Source organism: Erinaceus europaeus, chromosome 14, assembly GCF_950295315.1.
Source record: "Erinaceus europaeus chromosome 14, mEriEur2.1, whole genome shotgun sequence".
Classification (NCBI taxonomy): Eukaryota; Metazoa; Chordata; class Mammalia; order Eulipotyphla; family Erinaceidae; genus Erinaceus; species Erinaceus europaeus.
This window is the reverse complement of record NC_080175.1, coordinates 13,497,615-13,517,461: the sequence shown is the minus strand read 5'-3', so window position 1 is coordinate 13,517,461 and position 19,847 is coordinate 13,497,615. Positions and strand designations below refer to the sequence as shown.

Sequence of the window (19,847 nt, the reverse complement as noted above, 5' to 3'; positions counted from 1 at the left end):
CAGAAAAAAGAAAGTAAATGGAAAAGAAAAAAGAAAGGAAAAATAGCTTGCCTGGAGTGGTGGGTTCATAATGCCGGCACTGAGCCCCGAGGACAACCCAGGTGGCACTTAAAAAGAAGAAAAAGGCTGTGGGTTTTTCTTTTTTCTTTTCTTTCTTTTTTTTTTTTTCTTTGCCTCCAGGGTTATCACTGGGGCTCACTGCTGGCACTACAAATCCACTGCTTCTGGTGGCCATTTGCTTTTTCCATTTTATTTGATAGGACAGATAGAAATTGAGAGAGGAGGGGGGATAGACAAGGAGAGAGAAAGATAAACATCTTCAGGCCTGCTTCACTGCTTTTGAAATATCCCTCCATTCAGGTGGTGAGCTGGGGCCTTGAACCCAGATACTCATGAGGGTCCTTGTGCCTAGTACTATGTGCACTTAATCAGGTACACCACCACCTGGCCCCATGGCTCTTTGCTGAGGGAGAGAATGCAAACTGAGCAGGTTGGGTGCCAGGCTCATCATTGCAGCCTTATTTTGAATTTCCTGCATTTCAAGCCATATGAACCTACACAAGAAATCAAAGAGAAAGTGAAGCACGGTATTTCTGGCTTGTAAAGCCATTAATTATCTGAATTAGAGACTTGTTATCTACACGTTGAGGAAGGAAGTGACTTCACAAACTGACATTCCTAGATTAATCCTAGAAAACCCTCCTGGATTTAGGAGCCAAAACAGCTCTTAAGGAGATTGTCTGCAGGCTAGCTCATCATTTTGGAAGAGTAAGCTCCCTGGATATCAAGAAGTCTTGAAATTATCTGATGACACCAGAGCAGACATTCCACCCAACAATCTGGAAATTCCGAGTGTGATGCCAACTCATCAACACCCTATAAAGAAAAGTGTCTGTGATGGCTTAGAGAACCACTATCCTCTTCCACATAAAGTCCAGCTTATTTGTTGATTTGATAGGATAGAAACTGAGAGGGAAGGAGGAGAGAGAGAGAGAGATCTGCAGCACTGTATCACTGCTTATAAAGCTTCCCCCCTACAGGTGGGGGTCCAGGGCCTTGAACTCAGGTCCATGGGCATAGTAATGTATGTGTTCAACCCAGTGCACCGCTGCCTGGCTCCACAGGTCCAGCTTTTCAAATGAAGTGGTTCCCTGTGAAAGTTCAGTATTGGGGGCCAGGTGGTGGTGCTCTGGGTTAAGCGCACATAGTAGGAAGTACAAAGACCAGCACATGATCCTGGTTCAAGTCCCCACAGGCTCCCCACTTGCAGGGGGGGTCACTTCACAAGCAGTGAAGTAAGTCTGCAGGTGTCTGTCTTTCTCCCTTTTTATCTTCCCCTCCCCTCTCAATTTCTGTCGTATCAAAAAAAAAAAAAAGGAAAAAATGGACACAGGAGCAGTGGATTCCTACTAGTGCAGGCACCAAGCCCCAATGATAACCCTGGAGTCAAAAAGAAAGAAAGAGAGAAAGGAAGAAAAGAGAGAACAATATTTACTCTTGGTGGAAGAACCATAAAAATCAATCACTGTTGACATTGATGAAGTATGTCCTGAAATTTAAAGTGCAAAAGAACCATATGATTGTTAGTGAATTTTTTCTTTTTTTGCTTCCAGGGTTATTGCTGAGGCTCTGTGCCTGCACTATGAATCCGCTGCTCCTGGAAGCCATTTTTTCCCTTTTGTTGCCCTTGTTGTTTACTATTATTGTTATTGCTGTCATCGTTGTTGGATAGGACAGAGAGAAATTGAGAGAGGAGGGGAAGACAGAGAGAGGATGACAAAGATAGACACCAGAAGATCTGCTTCACCGCCTGTGAAGCAAGCGACCACCCTGCAGGTGGAGAGCCAGGGGCTCGAACCGGGATCCTTTCGCCAGTCCTTGCGCTTTGCACCACCTTCGCTTAACCCACTGCGCTACCACCCGCCCCCTGAATATATTTTTTTCTTTTTTTTACCGATGGAGGGATAAGCTCAGAGAGGCCAAGGGACTGGTAAGGTCACACAGTCATCTTAGGAGAGAGTCGCACGTGGAAGAACTGGGGTTCTTGACTCAGCTCAGGTCATGTTCCATTTTTCTCACGGGTAGTTCCAGGGCCCGGATGAGGTGATAATCCTCAGAATTCATACTTAGTAAGAGGACAGTTGACAAGGTGGCAGTGTGCACAGGGGATGGGTGCCGATGGAATTCGTTGCCCTCAAATAAGGCGAGGAGCTGTTGCAACTAGTGATGCCAACCTCCAGGTCCTTCATACTCGGGGAGTTTAATTTCAACACTGCTAGGCTCTACCTAGGATACGGCTTTCGTGATGGAGTTTTTTTTTGTTTGTTTGTTTTTTTTTTTTTTTTGGATAGATGAGAGAAGTTGAGAGGGAAGGAGGAGAGGAGGAAGAGAGGGAGAAAGACAGAGAGACAGCCCTACTTCTCCATTCGTGAAGCTTTCCCCATGCAAGCTCCCCAATGTTGGTCTGCTTCTAAATTCTGCTTCTAGGACCCCTTCTGTTTCATTGCTTTAATCCCCCCTGCTTAACACTGTATTCTATTTACATAGCCACTGTTAACTAAGCACCACCCTGCCTCCAGGGCATTGGTTTAATCCTCACTGTTTTGCACGCTTTTTCCTTCTCCCCACCCCCTATCCTACGTACATCCTATTCGGACCTGACTCTTCTGCCTCAGGACATACAAGGACAGGATTGTGATTAGAGATAGTTTAGATTGCGCTGAGTTCCACATGAATAAAGACTGAACTGCGTACCACTCAGCCATGAATCTCTGGTCATCTCTCTCTCCCGCTCACGAAGCTAGCCTGGCATAATGGCACCCGAACAGGGACTGGCACCCCAGGAGCTTGAACCTCGGTCCTCACGCACTGCAATGTGTGCACTTAACCAGGTGTGCCACAGCCTGGTTCCAAGATGGATGCTTCAATTAGCCATTGGAAAAATATGGCCTCATCAGAGAGCCAGGGCGGTGAGAGACCTGGAAACTTCCATAGAAGAAGAAAGCCCAGGGCTGGGTGGTGGCACATGCATTACGATGCATAAGGACCTCAGTGTTAGTCCCCAGTTCCCAGCTACAGGAGGGAGGCTTCACAGGTGGTGAATCAGTGCTGCAGGTCTCTCTCATCTTCTTTCCTGCCGACTTTCTCTCACTATCAAATAAGATAGGAAGAAGGAGGAGGAGGAGGCAGACGGGTCTATCATCATCACATGAGCAAAGACACAGAGTGGCTCAGTTGAGTTTTCAGAGAGTGCTTTTGGGCTAGACCTGAGAACAGTTTTCTTGTGAGAAGACTTGTTGAGCAAAGCAATTGAAGGAGGATCCCGATCTGCAAGGCACTTAGCTTTCCGGGATTCCTGGCCAAGGGTGTTTGCCTTGCGATTTCAGACATTGGTGTCACATTTATGACTCAGAGTCGGCGGGGGTTTTGCTGCATTTTGGTGTCACCTTCTTGTCATCTGCATGTAGAAAGGATTTGATTTGTGTTCTGTCTCACTTTCTGTGACTTTTTATTTTCAAGACAATTTTCTCCCCTCAAACAGCTTTCAATTAAGGCTTTTAATGACTGCTCTGTTGTGGTGAATTTAAGGGGTTTGAAGTCTTCCTCTCTACACTTAAAAGCTGGGAAGCTCACTTCTTGGCTCTCATCTACTAATCCCAGCAGAGTGATTACACCTTGGTGAGAAACTGGGGGGGGGGGGGGTTGTTTTCTAAATTGAAGATAAAAGGCTACTGTCTTATCCCCGGAACCACCAATTAGAGTAAATGCTTTAATGGCTCAAGCTGTTTCCACTTTGATTTTTTTTTTTTAAGTTGGGCTTCCTGTTTCACCAAGTAAATGCACCTAGCTGTTGGTCTCAAGGGAGTTGCCCCCCCCCAACTAAGTAATTAGTTCACATGGTTCTTTATGAAGACACAATGAAAAAAGCCTCCTTCCCACCCACAGAGTTTCTATTTCCCCAGAAGGCATTCCTGAAAACCCTTGTAAAACTAATCCATGAACACGCAAGCAGCAGTTTCCTGCCTTTTACACAAAGGTGGCAAGTTGTATATACATACATCTCTTCTGCCTTTTCCATGTTACCTCGGAAGTCTTTTCACTTACTATGTGTATGATATATTTTTTGCTGGTTAATTTCTCATCAAAAGTATTTATCAAGATTTACCTAACTGATTTCTTTTTGAAGAATATTTGCTAAAACAAATATTCTCTGCACTTGCACCCCATGTTTTTACATAAATGGGAGCACTGTGTATGTGAGGATAACTTTCCACTAGTTCTGTCCATTTGGAATACTGGCAAATTGCTCTCCACAGATGATTAACTTTAACAGTGTTGGGTGCCCGGTGGTGGCACACCTGGCTAAGCACACGTAGTACCAAGTGCAAGAAACTGCTCAAGGACCAGAATTTAAGCCCCCGGTTCACCACCTGCAGCAAGGATGCTTCACAAGTAGTGAAACTGGTCTCCAGGCGCCTCTCTTTCTCTCTCCCTTTCTGTCTCTTCTTTCCTGCTCAATTTCTCTCTGTCTTATAGAATAAAAAAATGGTCTCAGTGGATTTGTAGTGCCGGCACCAAGCCCCAGGGACTGGAAGAAGAAAAAAAAAAAAACTTTAATGGAACTGTCAGTAATAAAAAACACTATTTCCCCTGTAAACATGGTCTCATTCTTTTTTTTATTTTTCTTTTTTATGAAGTATTTATTTATTCATTCCCTTTTGTTGCCTTTGCTGTTTTATTGTTGTAGTTGTTGTTGTTGGATAGGACAGAGAGAATGAAGAGAACAGGGGAAGACAGAGAGGAGGAGAGAAAGACAGACACCCGCAGACCTGCTTCACCGCCTGTGAAGCGATACCGCTGCAGGTGGGGACCCGGGGACTCGAACCCGGATCCTTACGCCGGTCCTTGCGCTTTGCACCACATGTGCTTAACCTGCTGCACTACCGCCCGACTCCCCATGGTCTCATTCTTTTTGCTAAAGCAATTTTTCATACTGAAGAGCCACTTGTGTTTCTTATTCTATTGATGTGTGTTACACTTTTCCCCTAGTTTTATTCCTTATTGAGGGGATTACTGGTTCTCCAATGTTTCTGTTGGGCTGTTGATCTTTCCATACTTTTTTCTAGACACTCTTCATGTATTGGGGATACTAACATTTTGTCTCTGATGTGAGTTGCAAATGATCTTTCCATTTTCTCTGTATCTTGTACATCAAATTTTATAGCATCTGGATTAAATGTCTTTATAAAAACTCTTCCACCTTCGGGTAACAAAGAAACCCCCCCCCCAACTTTGTTGTAGAACTTTCATGGTTATAATTTTCACACTTCAGTCTTGCCTGTTTGCCTATGAGACCAGTGCTGTGCACATGGAGCTGTCCCTCTGGCCTCAGTCACTCCCCTTTCTCATCCCATGTTTCTTCTTAGGTTAGGAATATTTGGGACTTGACTCTGCTCTCAGGCCCCTGGGCCCTGGGCCCTGTGTCTTCCTGCTGCAGGTCAGAGTGGGAGCACTCCAATTCAGTTCCACTCCTCGCCTGGAGTTCTCCTTGGATTCATTTTCAACCCAACAGGAAGTGAAGGCGAGACTTAAGAAGATGGTCTTCAAGTATGTATGAGTGAATATTAATACAGATAAAAGACTTCGAGATGCTCTTATGCTCGCTCCCTATGGCAGGAGCCTGTGACAGGCCTTCAAGAGAGCCGTGGGCTCCTTCCAAGCCCCAAGCTGTCCCTGACTAGTACATGTCATGGTCTCAGGTGGCAACTTCCACACAAACTTATTTTTTTTTCTAGTTGTAGTTTTTCTGTAGTTGTAACTGGGAAAAAGAGCTAGTGAAGGTCAAGACCAGTGAAGAACATGAGGTAATGGGAAGAATGCAGCTCATGATCCTGGGTTTGTTCAGTCTCCTACTTCTTTTTTTTTAGAGATTTTTTAAAATATTTATTTATTTTCCCTTTTGTTGCCCTTGTTGTTATTCATTGTTATTGTAGTTATTATTGTTGTTGTTATTGATGTCCTCGTTGTTGGATAGGACAGAGAGAAATGGAGAGGGGAAAAAAAAAGAAATAGAGAGGGGAGGGGAAGACAGAGAGGGGGAGAGAAAGACAGACACCTGCAGACCTGCTTCACCACTTGTGAAGCGACACCCCTGCAGGTGGGGAGCCAGGGGCTCGAACCAGGATCCTTACGCTGGTCCTTGCGCTTTGTGCCACGCATGCTTAACTTGCTGCGCTACCACCTGACTTCCAGTCTCCTAGTTCTGTCCCTGATGATCTCTGCATTTTGGACAGCTCACGTTTCTAGGAGCCTTGTTTCTGGGGTCTAAAAATGCAGTCATAGCCCCTCTGTCATTGAGAGTGCCAGCCCTCCCCCTGCTTTCTTTTTCTCCTGATTTTTTTTTTTTCACTCACAAAACATTCCCTTGTGTGGGTAGGGACTACAATTCAGTGATTTTGAATGTATCTTCAGAGTTACACAATTATCACTATCTTTTCGTTTTAAAATATTATCATTTGTGTTGAAAGCCAAAACCATAAGTAAGGACTTGAGAGCATTACTCATGACAGGAAATCCAGACACACATCAAGAATTGGCCGATGGGGCCCCAGATGGTGGCACATCTGGTTGAGCACACACATTTCCATGCACAGGGACCTAGGTTCTAGCACCTGCTTCCCACCTGTGAGGGTGGTGTGCAGGGGGTGGACACCTCAGAGTGGTGAAACGGGTCTGCAGTTGTTTATCTTTCCACCTCACTCTATCTTCTCCTTCCCCTCTCAATTTCTCTCTGTCCTATCAAATAAAATAGAAAGAATAAAAAAAAAAATGAAAAAAGTGGCCACCAGGAGTAAAGAATTCCTAGTGTCAGCACTGAGCCCCAGTGATAACCCTGGTAACAATTAAAGGAAAGAAAAGAGGGGGGCCTGGCAGTGGCACACCTGGCTAAGCGCACATAGTACTAAGCACTGGGACCCGCATGAAGATCTAGGTTTGCACCCCCACTCCACAGGGAGGATGCTTCACAAGGGGTGAAGCAGGTCTGCAGGTGTCTGTCTCTCTCTCAATATCCCCTCCTCTCTCAATTTGTCTCTGTCCTATGCAATAAAATGGAAAAACATGGCCACCAGGAGCAGAGGAAGGAAGGGAGGGAGGGAGGAAGGGAAGGGAAGGGAAGGGAAGGGAAGGGAAGGGAAGGGAAGGGAAGGGAAGGGAAAAATGGCCTTTTTGTGGGCCTAAACAAGGTTGGCTCTTTGGGGGGGCATGTGTACAACTGGCACTTGTGTGATCTAGATTGATGATTAGAGACCACAGACAAAACCAGGAGACTGATTTGGGGGCCACAGTTGGAAGGTCACAGAGGACACACCATGAAAATGCTTGTTGATCAGAGCAGAGAGGGCTGCTGGCCTCAAGGGAGTGCTGGCCTCCCCAGGGCTCCCTGCTTTCTCTGAAGTGATGACCGCAGGGCAACCCACTGGTCTCCCCAGACCAAAGTAGTCACCTAAATAAGAGTTAGAAAGGACGAGCAAAGGGCGAAACTCGGGCTGGGAGTGGTATACTGCACCAAAGCAGGGGACTCTGGGGAGGGAATGGAATAGGGGGACTTAAGGGATGTCATAGAGTCCTTGATGGGGTGGGGGTGAAATGCCTATTACACAGAACTGGGAAACCGTACACATGTATGGACAAATCTTCTGTAATTCATTAACTGTCCTCCTCCCCCAATTTTTTTTTTTTAAATTTCTAGATGGCTAAGAAACCACCCTGACAACCCCCTATTGCTACTTTGTCTTGGGAAGTGTAAAAGCTAGTAGAATCAAACCTGTTAATATTGCAAACCCACCCCAGCACATAACATAATATCAGTTAAACCCTGGCCAGCAGTTGGCTCCTCAGTGCCTAGAACCCCAGGCTAGTTGACTATGCAAGCTCATGAGGACATTCCATTAAGCTCACAGTGACACTAATGAGCTTTCCGTGACGGGGTGGTTTTCTTTGTTTTTTTGTTTTTAAAACTCCCCCTATGTTTGTATTTAGACAGCTCTACAGAAATAACAACACTTTACCTTGGCACACAGCCTCTCATAGCCTTTCTGGCCTCTTTCAAACCACATTAACATTTAAATGCAATCTCTAGAGTAGTTATAATTACATGGCATTTCGTTCTTTAAAACAATATTGTTTGGCATGTACTTTTCCATAAAGCTATATTTTTATGTCAGTCCTTTTTAATGATTATGCAATCAATAGATTGAGCTCTTAAAAGCTCAGTCATTATTCTAAAAGGACACATTTATAATGATTTCAGAGTTTTTTTTTTTTTAACCAGAGTTCAGCTCTGGCTTAGGGTGGTGCTGGGGATTGAACCTGGCACCTCCATTGCCTCAGGCATGTGACTTTGTTGTGTAAACCACTGTGTTACTTCCCCTGGCCTGATTTCCCCAAGTATAATCTCCCAGCCTCTTTCCTCACCTCCATACAGAATGGAAAGAACTGAGTTTGGGCACCCAAGGCAAGGAGTAATTAACCGTTCAGAGGTAACGAGAGTGACCCAGGAGGGGTGGCTGGGTAAGAGAACCCGTGTCTGACTTGCATAAGGAATGAACACTTCTAGGGCTGAACTCAAAAACAAAAACCACAGAATGCCCATGGCTGGCAGTTGGATGTTTCATGTTATGAGAATGATGGTGGAAAGAATTAAAAGCAGGCATAATCGTCATTTGTCTTTAGGATACAGCCTGGCTGTGAGTGTGTCCCCCCCCCCCAGATCTTGTCTGACCACTCAGGGTTTAGAAGGACAAGCTAACAGGACTTTCTTTCTGTGCACCGTGAAAATGACACTCCTACCACCCTGCACACTGTCATCCACATTTGGACCCACTGGAAATGGGCTAAAATCCACAGTCCAAAGTGCTTATTGTCTGTCTACACTCCAAGGGGACAGCGCTTCTGAGGGTTCTCACACTGGCCCTGTCACAGCACTGAGTCGAGATTGTGCTCTGGGACCTGGAGCTCCATCCCTGAAATTGGGCAGCGAAAGCACAGACTGAAAACCTGCCAGACAGGCTGTTACTATCTTGGGTGAAGGGTGGATAGCATAATGGTTATGCAAAGAGAGTCTCAAAAAAAAAAAAAGCATCTTTACAAGACAGGCTGTAGGCACCTGCCTTGTCCTGGAAGGAATCAAGCTGTGCAGTCTTCTAGCTCCCAACCCTGAATTTGGAAATGGGTTGACCAGGACGGAGCCTTAACAGAGAGAATTTTCACCCAGAGCTGCTGTCACTAGTGCGAGAGAAGAAACACATACACACAGGCAAGGAGTGACATCACTGGATAAGATGGCAGAGATCTCTCTGTGTGAGAGTACCTAGTCCACAGAGAGACTTCCTTTCTGTTTACCACGGCAGCCTGCTTGGTGAGAATGTGCAAGTCTCCTGCTAGGATCGCCCCCTCTGAGAATGGAGAACAGAGCTGTCACTTGTCACTTGTTCCTGCCTCACCTCTGACTCCTTCATTGTTTGTTTCTTGTTTCCTTCTGGCTGAGCTCAGAGGAGGACAGACAGAGACTGGCCTGGCCCTGAAATATCTCCTGCAGACGGGGTTCCCTGGGGGCAGGAATGCCTCTGTACCCCAGATCCTCCTCATCATCACTGACGGCCGGTCCCAAGGGCAAGTGTTGCTGCCAGCCAGGCAGCTGAAGGAGAGGGGTGTCACCGTGTTTGCTGTGGGGGTCCGCTTCCCCAGGTAAGAGGCTTCACAGCCAAGAGGTGCTGGGACCCCCTAGCCTGGTTCTCCCTGGGAGTTAGCTATCTTTCCCTCTCTAGGAAGTGTTAGTGCTGGAAAGAAGCTAGGGAGTGCTGGAACATGGAGTGTCCATCCTTTGGAACATGAGAATTTGCATTTTTAAAACATTTATTTTATTTTAATGAGAGAGAAAGACACACAGACAAAGACCAGAGCACTGCTCAGCTCTGGCTTAGGGTGGTGCTGGGGGCTGAACCTGGGACCTCAGAACCTCAGACACAGGGAGAGTCTTCTGCATAACCATTATGCTGTCTTCTCAGCCCAAGAACTTGCATTTTAAAGATAGTATCTGAACACTTGTTTGTCAGTGTCAGAAACTCAGATTTACGTTGGCAGAGGTGAACATTCATGGGCTTCTCTAATGACATCGGCTGTGTGGGTTCCCTCCAGTGAGAGAAGCCAGAAATTTCCAGGCTAGTCAGAGGTGATGGCCACTCCCACCATCAGCACTACTGTTGCTAGTGTGGATAAGTTTTGCTTTCACCTCTTAGGAGGCTCCCCTTGCCTCCTGTAGGTAGGGTTGGGGACTTGAACCCAGGTCCTTGAGTATGGTAATATGTGTGCTCTACCAGTTGAGCCACCACCCAGCTTCCCAAAGTGGGGTGTTTCATATCATTTTTAGAAATTGAATTTTTAGAAAATGTATTTTTTAAATATTTATTTCCTTTTGTTGCCCTTGTTGTTTTATTGTCGTCGTCATTGGATAGGACAGAGAGAAATGGAGAGAGGAGGGGAAGACAGTGGGGGGAGAGAAAGACAGACACCTGCAGACCTGCTTCACCATGTGTGAAGCGACTCCCCTGCAGGTGAGGAGCTGGGGGCTTGAACCAGGATCTTTGCACAGGTCCTTGCACTTTGTGCCACGTGTGCTTAACCTGCAGTGCTACCGCCTAGAAAATGCATTTAGATGAGCAAAATTCTGGATATATTACCTGTCTTCTTACAGAAGGAGTGACTTTAAATGATTTATTTTATTATCATTTTTATTGCCCTCAGGACAGCGCTAGGAATGCACTGTTGTCAGTAGCCATTTTTCCCTGTATTTTTTTGGTTTTTCTCTTTCTAGTTTTTCTTTATTAGATAGGACAGACAGAAATTGAAAGACAGGTGTAGACCTGCTTCACCACTAGTCAAGTATCCCCTTGCAGGTGGGAAGAGGAAGATCGAACCTAGGTACTTGTGCTTGGTGATATGTATGCTTAACTGAGTATGCCACCACCAAGCCCCTAAAAATCTTTTAACAAGAGACAAGAGAAAGATATATATAAAGACACAGAGAGATAGAGACCAGAGCACTGCTTAACTCTGGCTTATGGTGGTGCTGGGGATTGAACCTGGGACTTCAGAGCCTCAGACATAAAAGTCTTTTGTATAACCTCTAGGGTGTCTCTACAACCCCCGTCATTGTGTGTGTGTGTGTGTGTGTGTGTGTGTGTGTGTGTGTGTGTGTGTGTTGCCCTTGTTGTTTCATTGTTATGTCATTATTGATGTCGTTGTTGTTGGATAGGACAGAGAAATGGAGAGAGGAGGGGAAGACAGAGGGGGAGAGAAAGATAGACACCTGCAGACCTGCTTCACCGCCTGTGAAGCGACTCCCCTGCAGGTGGGGAGCCGGGGGCTCGAACCAAAATCCTTATGCTGGTCCTTGTGCTTTGGGCCCCCCTGTTTTTTTACAGAGATTTCTCAGTATCATTTAGTCATTCCTTGGGGGGGGGGTAGCACAGTGGTGGAGTGCATGCTTTGCATGTGAGATGGGGTTCAATCCTTGGCGTCACATCCACTTTTCCCAACATAAAGAGCTTTTTTTCATGTTCCATGCCCTGAAATCAGCATCCCAGCCACCATTTTGTTTTCCTGGAGTGGGCATTACCATGATGACATCTGGATGCCAGTGTCACCTCCTTCTAGGGACACCCTTTGACTTCTAGGCTCACTGTGATCCTTTAGTGGTTTTTGTCCTCTGTGTCCCACTGTTACCACATGTGACCACATTCCTCTCTCTTCTGATCATTTTTCTTCCATATCAGCTATGGTGACAAAACCAGACACACAGTCTCTTAGAAGCATGTCTGAAGTCAGAGTGACATTTTTGAGTGGGAGGCCTGCCTCTGCAAGTTTGGGGGCTGCTGCCTACACATGCCATGGCCCAGGACTGGACAGCCCAGGGCTGGGCATCCTAAGTCTTTCAGAGACTCACTCTGGAACCCTTCCCTGACACCCCCCCAAAGTGTGATGTTATGGCCAGGAAGCTCATGGGCCACAGTGCGGGCCCGTGCTCCTAGGAGCCAGGTGGACAGGGGTGGCTGGCTGTGGAGCACATTGTCATTTCCTGCTGGGGGCGGGCAGGTGGGAGGAGCTGCACACACTGGCCAGTGAACCCCTGGAGCAGCACGTACTGTTGGCTGAGCAAGCTGAGGACGCTGCCAATGGCTTCTTTAGCACCCTCAGGGGCTCCAGCCTTTGCACCCCTGCCAGCTCAGGTAAGACCTCCCAACCTGGCCTGGCTGTTGGGGGGTGAATGGGTATGAGGAGGGACAGGGTCTCTGAGGCTAGAGGCAAGAGGGCAGTCTCCTCGGGAAGATGAGATGAGTAGGGTCCAGCCACTTCAATCCCAGGTCACAGTGCTCCATTCTGCCTCCCAGGTTGGGACCTGTGGGTGTCTCTAGTGGGATCTGAACTGGTATTTTTTGGCCGGGGGGCGGGGGGCAAACAGGGGCTGGGGACCCTGTCCCTATTAGGAGAGCCAAGTCATCTTTTCACCTTGGCCAACACAGGGAAGCTTCAGAGATGCCCAGCAGGGAGCAGGTTATCAGGGCACCACAGTAGGAAGGACAGGCTTTCACCCCTCTTTCTCCTCTGGCATGCTGTGGGTGCAGACTGCAAGGTCTGGGCTTACCCCTGTGAACGCAAGGAGCTGGAGACGGTCCGGGAGCCTGCAGGCCAGGCACTGTGCTGGAGAGGATCTCGGGGGACCCCCGCCCTGCTGGCCGCACCCTGCCGCTTCTCCAGGTGTGTCTGCAGGCCCCCAGGACTTGTGCTCTCAAGCCCTTTGAGCCCTGGGTCATGGAGCATGTGACAGGGACTGGAGAACCAGGAGGGAACCAGGGCTCAAGCTGGGAAGGGTCTCCCTGGCACCAGGGTGAGAGAGGGAAGGGGGTCACAGTGGCCTGGCCATTTGGTTCCTCTTGATGGACGCTGATGAGGCTTCAGTTCTTAGGGGGAGTTCCAGTTGATTTGGCTGTTGGGGGTGCTGGGTCTTTAGATCTGAGGCTCAGGGGTTCAAGGGTACCTTCTGCCCCAAGTCAGTTTTGCTTCCCTTGCAGTCTCTAGACAGTCCCTGAATCCTTTGTTTATTATTGTTTTTGTCCAATAGAGACAGGGATTCAGAGAAAGAGAGAGAGAGACCACAGCACTGAAGCTTTCTTCAACCCTGTGGTGGGGGCCGGGCTCGGACCAGAGTCGTGCACTTATTTCACCAGTCCTCCCAAGTACTTTATCCAGCGTGCTTCCTCTGGCACTAGCATCTGTGCAGCTGCTGGTCTGCCCCCAGCTCTGCCCTGTGGATAAAGAGTGACTGCCAGGGGCAGGGTGGTGGCACATCTGGCTATGCACTTATTTTATATCATTTTTTAGATTAAAAAAAATCTTTATTATTGGATAGAGACAGCCAGAAATTGAGAGGAAGGGGGAAAAAGAGAAGAAGAGAGAGAGAGAGAGATCTGCAACACTGCTTCACCACTTGTGAAGCTTTCCCCTTGCAGGTGGGGACCAGGATCTTGAACACAGGTCCTTGAGCATTATAGCATGGGCTCTCAACGAGGTGTGCCACCACCTGGACCCTGGTTATGCACTTATTACCATGCATAAGGACGCTGGCTCAAGCCTCCTACTCCCCACCTGCGGGGGGGGGGGGGGCACTTCACGAGCGGTGAAGCAGGTTTGTAGGTCTCTCTCTCGCTCGCTCGCTCTCTTATCTCCTCCCCTCTCAATTTTTCTCTGTCCTATACAGTAAAATAGAAATTAAGAAAAAAGGAAAAATGGCCTCTAGGAGCTATGGATTTGTAGTACTGGCACCAAGCCCCAGAAGAAACCATGGTGGTCAGCTGACCTCCTCTTTGAAATAGGGCTCAAGTTCTTGTCAGCCTCAAAAGCAAAAAAAAAAAAAAAAAGAAAGAAAGAAAGAAAGAAAAATATTTTCAGGGGACAAGGACTAGTATGAGTCTTTAGGCCACTCAGACACCTGCCCTTCTGGATCTTGACAGCTGGACCTTAACTTCTGCAAAGCTGTCTGTGTAAAAAGGGTCATTATCTCTTTCCCAACCCCATTCATCACGGTTAGGCTGTCATGTTAGCGAGGCCTGTCTCTTTGGAGTCACGGTTTCAAATCCATCACTGAATGGAGTGTGGGGAAGGGTACTAGTACAGATTTCAGCCAAGTCCCTGGTTAACGTCCATTCCAGTGCAGGCCTGGATGGGCAGGGTGTGGCCACCGAGCTCTACAGGCCACCACTTGTGACTTCTCAGGAGTACACATGGAGGTGGCCAGGACGTCTCTGTGATGAGCCAGCAGTCTGGCCAGCATTGAGTTGACTCCCCTCAAGTCCTTAATGGACTTGGCTGTCAGCCCCTGTGGATGCTAGTCCTTGCCTGAGAGGCAAGTCCAATTAGCCTGGGGGTGGGCCAGCTTGTGTGAGTGAGGTAGTGTTGGAAGGAGCCTACTTGGGAGGACTCTAGAGCACTTTTTTTTATCTAGTTCCTAAGAAAAGAAGCCCCTTTGGAGAGGGCCATCCCTGGAGCTGCCACAAACCAGGAGAAGGGCTCTCTGCCTTGCCTTCTGCACCCTGCCCTGTGCGCCAGAGACCCTGAGCTGAGAGGCAAGGCCCAGAAGGCAGAGTGTGTGGGCTGTGGCGCTGGCAGAGTCTAGATCCAGCTGTGCTGCGCCTTAGTAACTGTGCAACTCTGGGCAACCTAACTTAGTCCTCTGAACTCACCTCTCCATCTGGAAGAAGTAAACTGTTGTTGTTTGTTTGTTTGTTTGCCTCAAGGTTATCTCCAGGGCTCGGTGCCTACACTACAAATCCACTGCTCCTCGCAGCCATTTTTTCATTTATTTATTTATTGGATAGGAGAGAGAGAAATTGAGAGAGGAGGGGAAGATAGAAAGGGAGAGAGAAAGATAGACACCTGCAGGCCTGCTTCAGCGCTTGTGAAGTGACCCCCTGGCAGGTGAGGAGCCAGGGGCTCAAACTGGGATCCTTGTGCTTCATACTATGTGTGCTTAACCTGATGCACTGGGCCCAACTCCCTCCACCACCACCATTTTTGTTTTCTTTTTTGCCTTCAAGGTAATCACTGAGGCTAGGTGCCAGCACTATGAAGGAAGGAAGGTGGGGGGAGGGAAGGGAAGGGAATGGCTTTTTTTTTTTTTTACTTGTTCTTGCATTGGGATTTTCCATTAACTTTGAATGCCCCTCTGGTTTTCTGCCCTCCTGGTAACCCTGTGATCTCTCTCTCTCTCTCTCTCGTTTCCCTGGGTGGCAGCTGGAAGAAAGTGTTCATATCCTACCCATCCACCTGCTACAGGACCACCTGCCCAGGTATCGTCTCTAAAGGGCATCTGTGTGTGACTCCAGGGTGGAGGGTCGAGCATCTCCCAGCAGAGGAGTGTGCCCAGGCCTTACTCATCCCACACAAGCCCAATGCTGCTATTTTCACTAAAGGTTTAGACTCATCATCCTTAACCAGCATCCCTGGTACTGGCAGAAAGCAGGGAAAGTGTGCATGGAGCAGACAGAAAGCTGCATGCCCATCCCCAAGCTCAGGGCTAGATCCCTGAGCCTCAGTTTCCTCCTGCATGAAATGGGGGTAATATTTGCCGTGTCTGGTACCCCCCCTTTCCTGCTGTGTGTCAGGGGGTATCGTATACATGGAAACAGTGAAGATTCAGCAGCTAAGGTCCACGGAACAACTCCATCGCCAGCACCACAAGGGAGGTGGCATGGTACTGGGGAAAGCTCCAGTGCTGTGGTAACTCTCCTTTTCTGTCTTTAAATGAAGAAGTAGGCCAGAGCAGTGGACTCATGCCTGCATGAGGGCCCTGCTCTGCAGAAACTAAAACCAGCAAACAAAAAGTCCCAACCTCCCTGCTTTCTGAAACACCAGATAAGTTGAAAGTGAGCTGCTTCTGCTCAGAAAGTAAAGCTTCGAGTCTTGTATTTTGGAAGCTGGGTGGCCTGGGTTCTAGTCAACCTCTGCCCCATTCCAACTCTCTGAACCCACACGAGGTTTCAGTTTCTCCAGGGCCGATTTCATTGGGCTGTGTCAGTGAAATCAGGTGTTCTGCACACATGTTTAGCTGGTACATAGTAGATGCTCATTTAAAAGCCATGTTATGGGGGCCGGACAGTGGTGCACCCTGTAGAGCATACATCTTACCGTGTGGGAGGGCCTGAGTTGAAGTCTTCTGATCCCTACCTGCAGGGAAGAAGCTTCAGGAGCAGTGGAGCAATTCTGCAGGTATCCCTCCTCCACTATTTTGTCACTATCAGATAAAAGAAAGAAAAAGAGAAGGAAAAAAGAAAAACAGATCTCTGGGAATGGTGGGGTCATTGTGCAAGCACCGAGCCCCAGTGATAACCCTGGTGAAAATAAATCAATAAACAAGCAAATAAATAAGAAAGATACAGTGAACTCCAGCCCTGTGATCCAGTGGATAGGACAGCAGGCTGGGGACAGTGAATCTCAATGAATGGAACTAATCTCAATCCTTTCTACCTTTGCAAAGAACATCCTTTGGTTACAATGCTATAACCACCACAGACATTTGTAAGCAAAAAGGTGAGAAAGCATTACTTCCATGCTGAGTAACCACACCTGACTGCTGGTCGGATCCTTTGAAGACAACAGTGCATGGAGACATTAACCCTGAGAGGGAGGTCATGTGGGAGCCTCTGCATTTTGCAAAAACCACTAGGAACGTAGATCAAGAGCGCAGTTGTTGACCACAAGAGATCACAGCCAGGGTATTGCAGACCTGTGCAGCCAATTCTGGCCTGGGACTGTGGCTTCTTGTGCCAAATATCACCTTTTGAAGAGACATTGCCCTTCCTTGGCACCTTGTATCCAAAGCAAAAGCTCTCTTCATGTGACATGGAGGGTTTGCTTGTGCCAGGCTTCACACTAAGACTTTCCATAGCTTCCTTCCTGGAGTCCTGGCAGGGAGACTGGAACAAGGTCGTTTCCCAACACCCCTTGTAGGATGAGTGTCCTTAGTGTGAGGAGGCTCATTAACTGAAGGAGGTCCCAGTTCACTGATCCAGCACTGTTCTGCCACGGTGGCCTGCTTTAGAGCTAGACAGAAAAGCAGCAGTGCTGTTCGTGCTGTAGGACCTCCCGACTCAGCATCTGCCGCCGTGATACTGCCGCCATCTTTATCCTTCCTCAAACTTGGGTCCAACACTGGTGGATCAACCTGCCTCTGTGTCCTTCAGGCCCTCTCTGCAGCCCTGGGCCATTAAGACTGTGTCATTGTCAGTTTCCAGGGCTACCACAATATCCCCACCCCTGACTGTTGGCTTAACAGTGGAGATGTGGTGCCAGGATGGTGGCTCACCCAGTAGAGTGGACACATTACCATGTGCTAGGATCTGGGTTCAAACCCTAGACCCCATATGTGGGGGGGTGTTATGTGTGTATGTGGGGAGCTTCACAAATGGTAGGGAAGTGCTACAGCTATCTTTTCTTTTTTTCAAGAGACTGGGTATTTAAAAAAAGGTTTTTATTAGAGATTTAACATTGTTTTACAAAATTGTCGTATTTCAGGAGTATTTTCTTTTTTCTTTTTCTTTATAAAAAGGAAACAGTGACAACACCCTAGGATAAGTGGGGTACAATTCTACACAATTTCCACCACCAGAATTCCATATCCCATCACCTCCCCCGATAGGTTTCTTATTCTTTAGCCTTCTGGGAGTATGAACCCAGGGTCATTATAGCTTATCTTTTCTTTGTCTCTTTCTTCCTCTCTGTCTCTCACTTCTCTCTCTCTCTTTCTCTCTCTCTCTCTCTCTCACACACACACACACACACACACACACACACACACTGGCCACCAGGAATAGTGGAGTAGTACAGTCACTGAGCTCCAGTATTAACCCTGGTGACAAAAAAAAAAAAAGGTGTGTGTTCACAATTGTACAGGTTGTGTATCCAAGCCAAAGCCAAGGTGTCAGAGGAATTGGTTCCTCTGAATGTCTCTCTCCTTGACTTACACATGTCCATTTTCACCCTGTCTCCGTACACGGTCTGTCTTCTGTGAATGTTCCTCTCCACTGTCACTTCCTCTTCCTGTAAGACCTCTTCTGATTTGTGAGATTAACCTAGGACCTCAGTTAGGCTTTCATTCCTCTTTCAAGTCTCTAGCTTCAAATGCAGTCACCTTGTAAATTCCCAGGCTTTAGGATGTATGTGTGTAAATTAGAGGACACAGGATTCAGTCCACAACGCCCAGGTCCCATTGGCACATCCTTGTGAGCCTGCGGTTCATTCAGGGCCTCACCCAGAGCATCAAGTAAATGTCAATCACCACGCATGCCCACCCCTCCTTTGCAGACCTCACTCATACCCTTTCTCCCCTCAGCTCTATGTGTGGTATTGGGTTTCCTACTGTGCTCAGGAAGAAAGGTGCTGAACTCCCACAGGACAGGGAGCCTTCCCGGTCTACTCCTCTGGGCTGACGTGCTAGGCTGTTAACATGCATCTCTCCGACAGGCCCTTGTGACTCTCAGCCCTGCCAGAATGGAGGCACATGTGTTCCAGAAGGACGGGACAAGTACCACTGCCTCTGCCTGCCTGCCTTCAGAGGAGAGGCCAATTGTGGTATGTCTGTGGGGGCCCGCTGACTCTTGGGAAATGGTGGATCACAGGGCCCCTTCCTCACCCCTTCTAGCCACGAGGTAGGAACTGGCCTTTGATTCTTCTAGCTATCTGCTTTCCAAGCGCCAAGCAGACCACCGTCTCACACCTCTCAGTAACTTGGGTGGTGGGACTTTAGCCAGAAAGGCAGATCCTGGCTTTAATCATGTGACTCTCACTGAGCCAGTCTGTCCTTGGGTTTGGGGTCTGGGCAGAGTCTCTTGTCTTTCATGGAGGGAGAGGAGCAGAGAGTCTCACTCTTATTTTTAAGGTGTCAAGTGAAGATTATCCTAGACTTTACCCCATTGGGTTGTTGGACGTTTGAGATAAGATCATGGATATTAAAGTGCTTTCTTTGCATAGTGGGACAGATGCCAGGGGTTTGTTCAATAACTTATGTGGGGTTGAGGGCTGAAGCTTCATGCAAGAACGATTTCACTGCTCTGGGCTACTTTTGTATTCTGACAGAGACAGGAAGAAACACCACAGCACCAGAATTTTCTCTAGTTTCTTTCTTTCTTTCTTTCCTTCTTTCTTTCTTTCTTTTTTTGTTGCCCTTGTTTTATTGCTGTAGTTATTGATGTTGTTGTTGGATAGGACCGAGAGAAATGGAGAGAGGAGGGGAAGACAGAGAAGGGGAGAGAAAGATAGATACCTGCAGATCTGCTTCACTGCTTGTGTAGCGACTCCCCTGCAGGTGGGGAGCCAGGGGCTCGAACCGGGATCCTTACGCTGGTCCTTGCGCTTTGTGCCGTGTGTGCTTAACCCACTGCGCTACCGCCCGACTCCCCTGTTACCTTCATAGGACCTCATCTGCGGTACAAAAACTTCAACTTGAGTCATGCACATGCCAGATGTGCCCTCTCCAGTGAGCTCTCTCTCCAGCCCCTAAAAAATATGTGCTTCAGTGATTTTCAGAGCCCATTACGAATCTAAATGAAGAAATAAACCTCAGCCCCCTACCTAGCCTGTGATATGAAAAGTCAGTCCCAGCCTCCCAGCCGATCGTAGTTCCAAACAGAAAGGGCAAAGCAGAGGAGATTCTGGTGGGAGGGAAAACTGTATTTTCCTGGTCGTGCTGTAGACAGGAATGTCTCCAATCACTTACAACCCGAACCACAACAGAA

At 47.7% G+C, this 19,847-nt stretch overlaps 1 protein-coding gene across 3 annotated transcripts in view; it reads left to right on the top strand.

Moving 5' to 3' along the window:
• Positions 1–19,847, top strand: part of VWA2 (von Willebrand factor A domain containing 2) — a 51,040-nt gene that overhangs the window by 22,757 nt on the left and 8,436 nt on the right. For all 3 annotated transcript variants that reach the window (XM_060171242.1, XM_060171241.1, XM_060171240.1), the window contains 6 exons: positions 5,498–5,607; positions 9,553–9,747; positions 12,154–12,287; positions 12,684–12,816; positions 15,349–15,404; positions 18,577–18,684. In XM_060171242.1, the coding sequence (XP_060027225.1) occupies positions 5,498–5,607; positions 9,553–9,747; positions 12,154–12,287; positions 12,684–12,816; positions 15,349–15,404; positions 18,577–18,684 (736 nt within the window). The remainder of the gene's footprint in view (positions 1–5,497; positions 5,608–9,552; positions 9,748–12,153; positions 12,288–12,683; positions 12,817–15,348; positions 15,405–18,576; positions 18,685–19,847) is intronic.